We start from the raw sequence: 13,697 nt of genomic DNA, 5'->3' as shown, positions 1-13,697 counted from the left end.
AGTTAACTCTACAGTAATAAAATTTGTTCCGAATCTCCAGAAATATATAGCATGAAATTTAATAATTAGAGATTTCAATATCTAATGAGTTAGTTAACTTTCACAATTTATGGTATTATCTTTGTCCTATGTGTTGACAAAAGTTAGCTCACAGACAACATAATCTAATGATTTTCGAAGTAGACCGCAAATCAATTACATAAAGAGCAGTATAACTCAGTTAAGTCCAGTTTAGAATAGCGGTCACAACAATTTTATGATTTGTATTTCGAGTAGCCTTTTAATTACTGAATAGAACCAAATTTATGTTTCTACGTAATAGTACTATGATTTCATTGTAGTGTTATTGGTATTAACAGTGTTATCATGGCTCATATTAACCTAATGCTGGTGATGAAACTATTCACGTAGAGTATATGATGTTTTATGCAGTATTATAATTGCTAAGGTTTAATAATAAACATCCAGATTACAAACAGTGTGAGAGTCTTTACAGTTTAAAAAATATTTAAATATTATGGTAGAATAGGACAGTTCTGAAACGTTCCTTGTGAGAATTCTTCAAGAGAGTAAAAGGGTATGTCCAAGAGCCATCCTTTCAGCACTGCTTTTAGTGAGTGTTGGTTGCACTTCTTGTGGCAGTGTGTTGTGTAGTTTCCTTCCAATGTAGGTTGATTTAGATTCATACAGCTACAATGGTATGCTGGAAGGTGATATAATTCACTATTTATGTTATTAGAGTAGTGAATATTCCTTTCTCTAAGCATATCTTCTCCATAAAAAAAATATACATTAACTACATCTTCCAGTATGTGTAGATACTCTACTGCCATAATTGTCAAGAATTTGAAAACATCTCTGCAACTTTCCAGGTGATGTAAACCTGCTAGGACATTTTTTGGGTGATCAGAATCCTTTTTAAATTTGCTGCCGTTGTACCCCCCCCCCCCCCCACCAATACAGCAAGGCCACATCTCACCTGGACATCAAAAAGCAAGAAATAGGCTGACATAAGCTGTGTTGAAGGATTTTACTTTTATTATCATAGAATAGCCTACTCTCGGATCAAAAAGTTCACCACAAAAAGTTCGCGACTTTAAAAGTTAACCAAAAACTAACCAGTAGAGCTACAATAATGGGATTTACACTAAAATTTAGTTTGTTCCTAAATTTAGATAATATATAAAGCACATTTTATAAACAATAACTTCTAATCTATATGTCTAACGACAAAAAAAGTATCAGTTTTAGGTGTTTTTAAACTAACCTGAAATTTCGAAAATTTATAACTTGAAAGCTTGTAATCTGATTAAGGGTACATATTTTACAAGAATACTATTCATATGGAATTCTAAAATTATACAAATCAAGTTTTAAAATACCAACATATTGGCGTTTCTTTGGCAGTATAACAGTTAGCACTTTCAGATGGGTACATAGTAAATTCACAAAACCTGTGCTCAAATTAAAAAAAAAATCAATGTTAAAATTAAACTATTAAAATAGTGGTTTACACAATTACATGCCCAAGATAATGGGTTTTGGTTGAGAAGTACAAAACACCAATACTATTTTGTTTTTGACATAAAAATTAGAAGCCATTGTTTGTAAATAATTTGCTTTGTGTGTATACATTTGAATGTAATTCTCATTACTGTTGCTCTACAGATTAATTTATAGGTAATTTTCAAATTCTGACATCCAAACTTATTGATTCAAATAGTATTCAGTTTTTGGTTAAGGGTATCTATATGTGGTGTCCACGTCACATTATTGTGTTTAGTCAGGACCTGGAACGAACATGTGGCTCCATTTATACATATATATTAGGAATAATTTGAACTTCAGATGTTTGCCTTCCAAATGCTATCTTACTGGTTTTAGTTAGGTTAGTAAACGAGGGATTTACATTGTGGTATTGTTATACCATGTAGAGGGCAATATTGAATGACACTGCTGAATTGTCAGATTACTATTCATCCAGTAGCAGAATATAATTTTGTTTTGTGGCATTTGGCCCATGACTAGGCCTCTTTGTTGAACTCAGGCAACGATGAGACCAGTATTTCTCAGCAGGCATTGGATGGGCCAGAAATGTAGCCGATCTTGGTCGACAGACATGCTCGATTTTTAAAATGATTTGTCATTGTGGCCTGTACATCTCTCCTACCCCAACCTTATCTTCTTGGCTCAGTGTGCATTAGATCTGTGAAGCATATTTCGATTTATAGATTGTAAAGGTACACAGTTTCTTTTGGGCTGTTCTCCAATCGTCATCAATTGTAAATCAGGGTTTGATTCAATTAAATTTATTTTAATATTTTCATTGTAAATTTAAAATAATTTCCTAGTAATTTGAGAGTCTGGAAAATTTTAGATGTTTAAAGTAAGAAGGTTCCTATTTAATGTTAGCCAATGTGTAACATAATTGTTTGGTTTCAGGAAACTCTCAGAGTACTTTAGTTCAAACTTTTGGATTTTTTTCTACATTCAGGACTTTTGTAATGTTTGGGATCTTTTAAACTTTTGGATTAGCTAACCTTTTGCGTACATTTTATAGTTTTGTTATATCTTATTAATTAAGATTTGTTGCAATTTACACAAGAATTTAATTTTCAAGTAATTTTAATGTTCAATCTTTTAAAAGTAATATAAAACATTAATTACAGCCTTGGATCAAGATTTGTAAAGATTGGAAAGTATTCTGCATAGAAGTTTTATTACAAGAAAGACTTTATATTTTGCAAAATAGCCAGACTCTTTATTTAGTTTTTTGTGTGTGAATGAAATTTATATTCAAAAACAAGAATAATTGTAAAAACCTTGTATTGTTGTTTTCAAACATTCTGAAAATAATTAATCCAAAATTAAAATGACATTACTTTTTATTACCGGCCATTGCTATTATATAATTGTAAAAACCTTGTATGTTGTTTTCAAAAATTCTGAACATAAAATAAATTCAAAAGTAAAGTCACTTTAATTTTTATTTCTGGCCATTGATATTATACTTATTAAATTAAATGACTTTATACTGTAATTAAATAAGAATACAGTATAGTATCATCAGCTTACAAGGCGATAACTATACCTGGTAGAGCACAAGCAATTCTGCATGGTGAAGGTCAGACTCCCTGGACACAGATATCAGCCGATAATTGAAAACCTACAGAATACGCAGGAGTTTACACTGCTTATCTTATATTCTCTACAACCATAATTTACACAGATTTGTAGGTTTTCTACACCGCTTATATGTCTGCGCAGGGGGAGATGATAACTATACCTGGAGGAGGCAGGAGTAACTCTACATGGGGGATACCACACACTATTGATTATTATCCCTGAACACTGATAGGCCTACTGCACAAGTTACAGAATGTGGTGAAGTTTTCATAGCTGACCTCATATTCTGTAATCCCATCATTTACACAGCCTTGTGACCTGTCTATGTCTTTTTTAATGGAAATTTTTATATAGTAACCCAATTTTAATCTTTTATTATAATAGACTGTTAGAAAATTAGTATAGCACTAATGTAAATGAGACTGTATATAAATTAATGAATCTTAAATTAAATGTTCTATTTATTTCCTAGTTGAACCAAAAATCTATTACGTATAGAGTGTTTTACTGATTTATCAATATTCTAAGGAATTATTTAGAAGTCAAAATATACTGGAATAATGATCTATTGTACAAAGTATGCAGAAAATAGGTAAGGTTTGTTATTTTTAGTTTTAGTAAATATTGTATACTGAATAATTTTTTATTTAGTTCTGTATAAATGCTTTTCAGAGTAACATTCATAATGTTTAAAAACTATTCAGATCTATTCATGATTTAAAAATAGCAGCCTTTTAAAATGTCAATATAAAATAACTGAAATTCGTCGGGATATTCAGAAACATTACATGTGCTGAAATATTTTCTTTGTTTTATCTCAAATCTGATGACAAACAATAAAAGAATTAAGTGTAAAAAAGCAGAGCTATAATGTAAAGTGTGATTCTGTTTTTGAATTTTCCTGAATTACAACATGGAGCATCTTTTCCCAACACAATGCAACTATTTAAATGGAAATATTACCTTCAATATGTCCTGAAAAATAGCAAAAATTTTTTTACATTTCCAAAAAAGTTTGTTGACTAATAGTTGTTGTTTTCATAATTTATCAGTGTGTTACTGCCTGGTTACAAAACTCATCTTTATGATCCGATATACCAAGTACAATAGAAAATACTAATAATACTGTTAATTTTGTACTGTTTGCCTATTACTATATTTGGTAAACTCCTAATTGGTAATATAGGTAAAAATCAAACATATGTTTTGTAAACACCTGAATTTTTAAATATATACACAAGAAAAAACTGCTGCTTTTAATTATATAGATTTTATGTTACAAAAATGAATTCACTTATGCTAGAATTCCACAAGTATCAAACAGTTTTATGTACAGTTTCAATCAAAGTTCCGCTTCAAGGAATGTTTATTTCTTCTCATCAAGACCATACTTGCTCTTCACTTTATCAATCTCTTCCTTCTTCTTGTCGACATCGACCCTCTTGAATGCTTTGTTGGCCTGAAATACAAGCAAATTATTAACTTAAGGCAGAAATGACATAAATATGATTTGTTATGTAAATAAGTTTTGAATTGATTCTGCATATACCAAAATGAAATAAAATACATAACGTACGCATAAATTTCAATAACTAGTACTAATCAATTTTTAAAAAGGTTAACTGATTCCATTACCTGATAGTACAGAACCACCAGATATCTGTTACACACGTTGAACCCTGAGAGATGATCGCAGGCGTTCTTGGCATCAAAAATATCTTCGTAGACGACAAACGCAGTGCCTCTCGTGTCGGGAGTGTTCCCCCTGTAACACAATCACTGTTTGTACGTTGCCCTTAACCCTTCACATGCCACTAATAAATCCATTAACTTACCTATAACGCCAACACAAGCAAAAGTTTTTTTTACGTTCAAAGCTAATTTTTATTATAACTAAATTATAAAAGGTAAAAGCAAAATAAGTATAAAACAGGGCATTTTTCTTAAAATGAGCGTATGGGGTATTGATATCCTACCGCAGATTGAAGGTCATTTATAAATACTTCCTTGGCAACTGCAATAAGCACGGAGCGTGCACCGAGCATTTTGAAGGCCTTTTGTAAAATAAAAAAAACTCTTCAAGAGACATAAACTATAATATTGGACATACCTGTATTTGGCGTTTTGATCAAAGTTTACCATTCTAATATATTCATCTACGGCGTAGAAAGGGTTAAAAGTATTTATAATTTGAGACAGCATCAGATTTCAGACACTGCACTAAGCAGAAGGTGAAATGGAACTAGACTCAACATTCGCACAATTCCACCTAGAGCGCTCTGGTGCTGTCTCACACGAAACTGTCAGACATCAAAGTCCGTCACCTACATAACTCACCGGTAAACCATAAAATGTAAATGAAATTATGCATCTATATGAGTCATCTGTGACTCACATTGAAATACAAGAGCGATTACAAAATTTAACAATTCAGCAAAACATGTTAAATATTCTTTCACAGCCATAAAACAGATCGATTTAAAACTGGTATTTTTGGTTTATACGATGCTTATTCTGATGCATAGCAATTGGTCTGGTACTGGAATCCGAATCCTCTTGTTATGAGGCAGTTAACTCACATATGAGTGAACTGACCCAACTTCCCAACTGGGGCATCAAGGGAAGCAGGCATGCTGTTTAGGATGGAACTGACCCAACTTCCCAACTGGGGCATCAAGGGAAGCAGGCATGCTGTTTAGGATGGAACTGACCCAACTTCCCAACTGGGGCATCAAGGGAAGCAGGCATGCTGTTTAGGAATGGAACTGATCCAACTTCCTAACTGGGTTATCAAGGGAAGCAGGCATGCTGTTTAGGATGGAACTGACCCAACTTCCCAACTGGGGCATCAAGGGAAGCAGGCATGCTGTTTAGGATGGAACTGACCCAACTTCCCAACTTCCCAACTGGGGCATCAAGGGAAGCAGGCAATGCTGTTTTAGGATGGAACTGACCCAACTTCCCAACTGGGGCATCAAGGGAAGCAGGCATGCTGTTTAGGATGGAACTGACCCAACTTCCTAACTGGGGTATCAAGGGAAGCAGGCATGCTGTTTAGGATGGAACTGACCCAACTTCCCCAACTGGGGCATCAAGGGAAGCAGGCATGCTGTTTAGGATGGAACTGACCCAACTTCCCAACTGGGGCATCAAGGGAAGCAGGCATGCTGTTTAGGATGGAACTGACCCAACTTCCCAACTGGGGCATCAAGGGAAGCAGGCATGCTGTTTAGGATGTTACATTTTACGTCTCCTTTATAAACCTTTTTTACTTACTATACTTTCAATCAAATCAAATCTTTAATTGCTCGTAACAATTGCACATTGTATGGCAAACGTGATAATTAATTACAAAATTTTAAACTCTTACACACATTACCACCACGTCCAAACTTACATAATTTTTCATACATTTCAGTCTCATTCATCCTTCGCCAATCTCAACCCACTTCTAATGCTGGAGTCAGTCATCGAATTGGGTGATCAACCAATTAACACCAGAAACTCGTCAACGCTGTAGAATGCATTTGACACCAGAAAGCGCTTAAAACGAGCTTTTGACGCATTGGGTGTTTTTCATAGAATTTGGCAATCTGTTAATGAAATGAACACCTGCCTGCGAAGGTAAGTGCTCATAAACCACTGTTCTGTGTCTTCCAGTACGGTAGATATCTCTACCTCTAGTCTCATACCTGTGTTTGTCGCTTCCCCTGGTTAGGGCACATTTAGACAAACAGAACAAAGATGACTGGAGAGACTGGGCAAAGTCAACAGTTGCAAATTTTTTTGATTTTAAAGTTTAACACTTCATTTTTATGTCAAACAAGATTTGACTATACAAAGATAACACTCTTTAAAAACAATACCATAACTCTATTATAATATCATGACCATGAATTACACTAAGAAATTAGACTTACACTCGTATTTGACGAATTGCACCGTACTTTCCGAATATGTCGTACATTTCCTCTGCAGTTATCTTGTATGGTAAGTTGCGGATGTACAGAACTCTATTAACCTCAGGCGGCAAGCGCACCTGAAACATTCCATTGATCAATGTATCTTACTCACCCAGGAAAGGATTAAGTTTTTTTCTAATTATCTTTTTTACACTTGCCGCTCTTCAATCAATGTATAATTACATTGATAGCAAGATCAGAAAAATGTGTCACTGTTATATTAAGATCAAAGAATTTTATATTGATTCACTCTGTTTCTGATATAAACTGTGTTATTGCTGTTCTTTTTAAGTGTATAAACTTCAAAAATTTATTTTATACACATTTGAATAGTATTGTGTATGTTAATTACATAAATAACTAGATTAAACAATCAACAATTTTTCAAGGTAAGTTCATACCTACTTGTGCCCTTTAAAATTTCACAAAAATACCTTTCAAGATGACTTATTTTCTTCTAAATATGTGACTAAACTACAGAAGTGAATGTATTATATGTTAAATATAAATTTGTGTTTTAGCTGATTTTTGTTCCTAGTGCTATACAGTTACGATATAGAGTTATGTTATGTAGTTTGTTTTAGCTTTTTAAAACATAATTGACGGTATTAGAGTTAACACACTGCAGTCGAGTAATGGACGTGGCCTTCCATGAGGCAATGAATAACTACTTAGCTTTTCATAGTTCCGGAATATTTTTTATGATGTATATAAAGGTTACTTTTTTTGCCTTTTCTCATAACTATGTAGTCTACATTTTTCACACGCAAAAAATGAATTTAGATTATTCCTAACATAGGCTACAATAAACAATCCAGAACAAACTTGACAAGATTCATGAAGGAATTCAATGTGCGACTAGAAGTGAACCTAACATCAACAGTTTTGGTACTGTTCAAACAAACACTGTTGACACAACACCAGTCTCTAATGGTATCAGATAGGCCATCCAGCCTCAAACTAAGGTCTATATCTTTGCTCCCAAAAATGGAAACTTCTGTCATTAGCAAAAAGGTATGTCTCCGAGAATCCACTCCGAACATTGGCCGGGAGGTTGTTTATATAACCAAGAAAAAGAAAAGGCCCTAGCATAGAGCCCTGTGTGTCACCATGCTCAACCAGCCAATAACCAGACATCATTACTACAAACTGTTTGATCCCATTTGTTCAGATATGACTTAATAAGAGACACTAGAACTACAGAGACCATAGTAATCGAGCTTATGAAGTAAGATGCTGTTAGTAACCTCGTCAAAAGCTCTTGTAAGATCACAAAGTTGGGCACCAACTAAGACCACTTTCTAAGCCTTCACACATCTACATCTCTGAATTAAAGACAATAATAAAGCTTCAATTGTGCTATGGTTAGCTCTAAAGCCGTATTTACAGTCTACTGAACAAAGAGATAACCTCAAAATATCCTACAATATGACAATTAAGTATGGTTTCAAAAATCTTGGATATCACACTAATAATGCTTAAAGGCCATAGTCCATGGTCTGAACTTAGGACCTTTTTGATGCAAAGGTACAACTTTTAATTACTTGAACATGCAGGAAAAATATTATAGTTAATGCAAGAATTTACTAAATAAGCTAATGGTTCCCATATATAATAGGCAGCTTCCTTCGAGTATGTGAGTTGAGGTTATGTATGGATCATAGAGAAAACATTGTTTACTGAATGAAAAAGCATAAACTTAACTAGGCTACAATTTACCTTATAATCATTTTGTCTCTTATATACTAAAACACAACATAAAAACAATCAAAATTGAGTCTAAGATCGGTTATTAATCTTTATATCATAAAACTAGGGGCATTTTAAACGATGTACTTACATTTGCTCGCTTCTGCATCATAGCCATTTTATCTGTTGAAAGGAGAGAAAAATTCAAATACAAACAAGTAAATTAAAACCGTTGATTTTTAAAACTTATAAAATACGATCTTAGTGGAATTTATGTTAAAATCACGATATTTGAGGTTATCCTGACTAACACAAACAAAGCGTACATATAAACGACATACTCCCCTGGCCACTTCACTTTTATAATCAATCACACATCACACTTTCCTTGCAGAATTACCAACGTCAAATAGCAAAAAAACCAAATGTGGACTAAAATTTCCTGACTGCTACCAATATCAAGCATTACAGCTCAAAATTAAATACTACAACAAATACAAGAATGTATCGAACCAAAAGCGTTGTAATTTAACAATTTAGACTTTTTATCATGAAATAGTAATACTCTACGATGGTTTAGACTCAAAATATTCAAGAACTCCATTGCTAGAAACCATAATTTTTAATAAATACTTCTCTCATCGCGAGGAACAAAAGATTATATAAGGATGTTAAGGTAGTGCTTGGTGTATGGGTTCAGATTCTATGGTGGTGCCTTTAGAGGACCTTTTATCTATGGATTTGAAGCAGAGACGTGCTATTTGTCGATGTAAATGTTCGTCTTACAGTGCATCGTACAACCCCAACCTTACAATTACTTATTGTGGTCTAATAATTTATTTATTTATTTATTTCATTCCAACGGCAAAACCAATGTTTACAAATCAAATCTATAACATGCAGATACTTAAATATACTAGTAACAGAATACTAGCATGCAAGCAGTATAAATACAAGCAGTATGCAACAACTTGAAAAGTATACTAAGTATAATAACAGCGATAAATATGTATATATAGTAACAAAAACAAAAACAATTAATAAATACTATCTGTACGTATGCAAGAAATAAAAAGACAAACCAATGTTTACAAATCAAACCTATAACAAGCAAACAATAAGTATACCAGCAACCGAATACATGCAGATATAAATACGAGCAAAGTATGCAACAACTTGAAAAATATACTAAGAATAATAACAATCAATAAAATGCATTATATAGTAACAAAAACAATAACAATCAATAAATACTATAATGTACGTATGCAAAAAAAAATAATAACAAATGAAGAATAGATACGGTAGGACGCTTCATGTAGAGTCCTGCTGTGCGGCTGTCAATACTCCTCTCCTTATGGTCGAAACCCCGTCGTGGAAGAGATCCAACCCGCCGCAGTGACGGTTGCCAATCCTCATCATCCTTGCAAGTGGACCATGGAAGTCATAGTTTCTTGAATATTGGCGCCTCCCAAACAACTCCCTCGAACGAGTCCCCGATGGTATACGAAAATCCACTCGCGAAAGCAGCGACGGGCAGTCCAGCTCCCCCCTCATCAGCCGAATCAGCAACAAGACATCCGCCACACAGCGCCTGGTCCGAAGATCTGGGAGAAGAAGCTCGGCCTGCAGCTCAGCAACAGGAATGTCTCTAAACAGCAGTCCTCGCCGCAGTCCCACCAGTCTCAGGAATCTCCTTTGGACCGCTTCCAGTTTTGTCAACAAGACCCAGCTGGTAGGGAGACCAAACAGGACTCGCATATTCCAATAACTGGCGAACGAAGGATGAGTAGAGAGTCCTTAAGACTGCAGAGCTTGTCATTCCACGAGTAGACCTGTTGATGAATCCCAACATCCTATACGCTCTTCTGCACAGCTCATCGACATGGTCATTGAAGGAAAGATCAGCAGAGAAGGTAACACCCAAGTCCTTAATTTTGAATACTCTATCCAGAGGTTGACCATCCAGTGAATACTGAAAAATACTAGGTTGATGCAATCGACTGAAGGTCATTACAGAGCATTTGGACGAGTTTAGCTTCATGTTGTTAGTTCTACACACCAATCCAGAACACCATCAAGACTCGACTGAAGCAGTGCAGAGTCGTCCCGGCTGGAGACCACCGTGTAGATTTTGACGTCGTCAGCAAAAAGCAGGGCATCCACTTTCAGTATCGAAGTAATATCATTGATGTGAATACAGTGAAAAGATATGGGCCTAATAAGGAGCCCTGAGGGACGCCCGAGGATTGATGGAATTCCTGAGAAAGTGCACCAGGAAGCCTTACCAGCAAGCGCCATCGCAGCAGATAGTCGCTCAGCCAGGAGAGGAGTGGGCCGTGAATGCCATAAGCTTTGAGTTTTTGTCCAAGAATGTAGTGGTCAACCTTGTCAAAGGCTTTGGCAAAGTCAATAAAAGCCAACGTCCAGCTGTTTACCAGACCCCATGGTGGATAGTAATTTTTCTTCAAACAGAAGTAAATTGGTTACTGTGGATTTGCAGGCGGTAAAACCGTGTTGACTAGGACAAACTAGAGGTTTCAAGTATGGTCTCAAACGAGACAGTACGAGCCCTTCAAACACCTTCCCAACAGCAGAGAGAATGGTAATGGGACGATAGTTTTCAACTTCTGAGGAACTACCACTCTTAAGTATAGGAACCACGTGTCCCCACTTTAAGAATTTCAGGAAATATTCCATGCAGTAGAGATAGGTTTTTAAATAGAGTATTCAGGGGTTGAAACTAAGATGTCTTTGCAGTAATACAAAAATGATGGAGGTACGTTGTCAGGGCCAGCACCCTTCATAACATCAAGATTCCTCAAGACCTCCAAGACCTCCGAAGCAGAGAAAGATATAGCCGCCAAAGAAGAATGTGTGTTGAAATCGAAGTGTGGAGCTGAAGTTACTGGCTGGGAGAAGACAGAAGAAAAGAATTCTGAAAACATATTTGCTTTATCCTGCAGGTCCAATGAAGTGCGTCCACTAAGTGTGACAGTAGAAGGGACTCCGAGAGATTCAGTAGAAGTGCGGACAAAACTCCAAAAGCTGTTGGGATTGTGCGGGATGGAATCTTCAATATGACTCAGATAATCCATGCGGCATCTACGACTAAGGTTCTTGCAAGCCTCACGCAGTATACAGAAGCGAGTGTAGTCCGTAGGTAGATAGGTAAGTTTATAACGTTTGTGCGCAATCTTCTTTTGTATCACCAGGTTAATGAGTTCCCTGGAAAACCATTTTGGGAAGGGTGAGGTTCCCAGTCGTTTAAGAGGGCTGCATTTAACACAAATATCACCAAGCAATGAAACCAATCCTCCGAAGCTGTCTTGGACGTTGGTTGTAGCATAGACGAAGGAGAGATCCTCCGCTGAAAGCATCTCAGAAGCAGCATTCAAGTCACACTTGCGCAGGTTGGGGCAGGTGAAATATCTAGCAGGAAGAGTCCTTCGTCCAATTGGAACGGAAAAGGCCAAAGGGGGATGGTGGGGATCAGCCTGAACCAGACAATCATCAGCAGCAACCACGGAGACAAATTTTATGCTGCTAAATATTAGATCCAAAGTGACTTGTCTGAAGTTCCGCATGCGATTAACCCGATCCAAGGAGTGCAACTCGGCAAGGTTCTCAAGAAGCTCCCCTTTAGTTCTGTCCGCAGCGTTTTTGGTCGGAGATGGGGATATCATAGGAGGGGACGTTGAAGTCACCCGCCAATATAAGAGAAGATGACGGCGAAGACGATACAATTTCGTCTACTGAACTGCAGTAAGTATCATAAGTAGATGCAGGCTGCCCAGGAGGGATATAGACACAGTTCAATATCAATTTATGAGCAGGTAGAGAGATAAAAAGACTCTCGATTGGCGAGTCATAAATAATCTCTTGGGAATGTATGCTTTTATTGACTGCCACCATTACTCCACCACCAGAAGTTTTGCTGCTTGAATGGGCGTTTCTGTCCTTTCGATAGATTGTATAGCTGTCGGTCGATTGCAGTTCAGAAGTAGACACATCAGGGGAGAGGTTAGTTTCACACAGCAACAGAACGTCATAAACACTACACGCAAAAGCATTTTTCAAAGTATGAAGCTTAGTTCTAATTCCATTGACATTTTGGAAGTATAAGTTCAAACTAGTTTTGCCGTTGGAAGTACTTAGTTTTTTTTTACAATCTTGGGGATGCCGTTTAGATATTTGATGGTTAAATCTGGCTCGCCGGAATCAATACGGGACTTCAGAGTATCCCGCAGATCCGAGAGGTGCTGTCTTTCCTTCAAGGTGCGATCACGAGCCAGGGAAACGCCATCCAACTCATCTCCAGAGTCTCTCTTGGTGCCAAAGGTTTTGAAGAGTGTAACGGCCTCATTCTCAGACGAGAGGCAGAGCTTTATAGCTCGGGGTTTATCTTTAGTTGCTTTCCCAAGTCTGAAAAATCTAGCCCGGCCCATGGACGCTCCCAGACCACAACGTTCCAAGATGATATTGATAAGACTCTTATCGTGCTCCTTCGCAGCTGCCAGCACAGATGATTCGCATTCCTTAAGTCCGAGTACGATCACGTTACGTGTGCGGCGCTGTCTGTCGTTGATTTCCTCAAAGATATCCTCAACTGGAATGTCCCGGCCCTCTCCCTTAGCTGCAGCTTTGGCTTTTAAATCATTGACATCACTCTCGAGTTTATCGATGCGTGGCTCTAGGTAGCTAATTTTGGCGCTCAAATTGTTTATATCTGTTTTTATATCCTGAAGCCCATCAGCAATACCCTTAACCTCATCCTTGGTTGCGAGAAGGGAGAATTTATTGAGTAGCTCATCCATTTTACTAACTAGTAGTTGAGATGGGTTAGAGTTGGCCGCGTAACAGTCAACACGTAGGCAGTGCCACTTTTTATTTACGTTACTGGCGTAATGGGAATATTCA

At 36.5% G+C, this 13,697-nt stretch overlaps 1 protein-coding gene across 1 annotated transcript; it reads right to left on the bottom strand.

Annotated features, from left to right (window-relative positions):
* Positions 1-4,347: 4,347 nt before the first annotated feature.
* Positions 4,348-9,145, bottom strand: LOC124363980 (splicing factor 3B subunit 6-like). Its single transcript, XM_046819251.1, has 4 exons — positions 8,929-9,145; positions 7,047-7,165; positions 4,762-4,891; positions 4,348-4,585 (listed from the first exon to the last, which is right to left on the bottom strand). Exons 1-4 carry the CDS (start codon positions 8,953-8,955, stop codon positions 4,493-4,495), a joined length of 369 nt encoding a protein of 122 aa, XP_046675207.1. The 5' UTR covers positions 8,956-9,145; the 3' UTR covers positions 4,348-4,492.
* Between the last annotated feature and the right edge of the window lie 4,552 nt (positions 9,146-13,697).

Source organism: Homalodisca vitripennis, chromosome 5 (genome assembly GCF_021130785.1).
Source record: "Homalodisca vitripennis isolate AUS2020 chromosome 5, UT_GWSS_2.1, whole genome shotgun sequence".
NCBI classification, from domain to species: domain Eukaryota; kingdom Metazoa; phylum Arthropoda; class Insecta; order Hemiptera; family Cicadellidae; genus Homalodisca; species Homalodisca vitripennis.
This window is presented reverse-complemented; position numbering and strand designations above follow the sequence as displayed.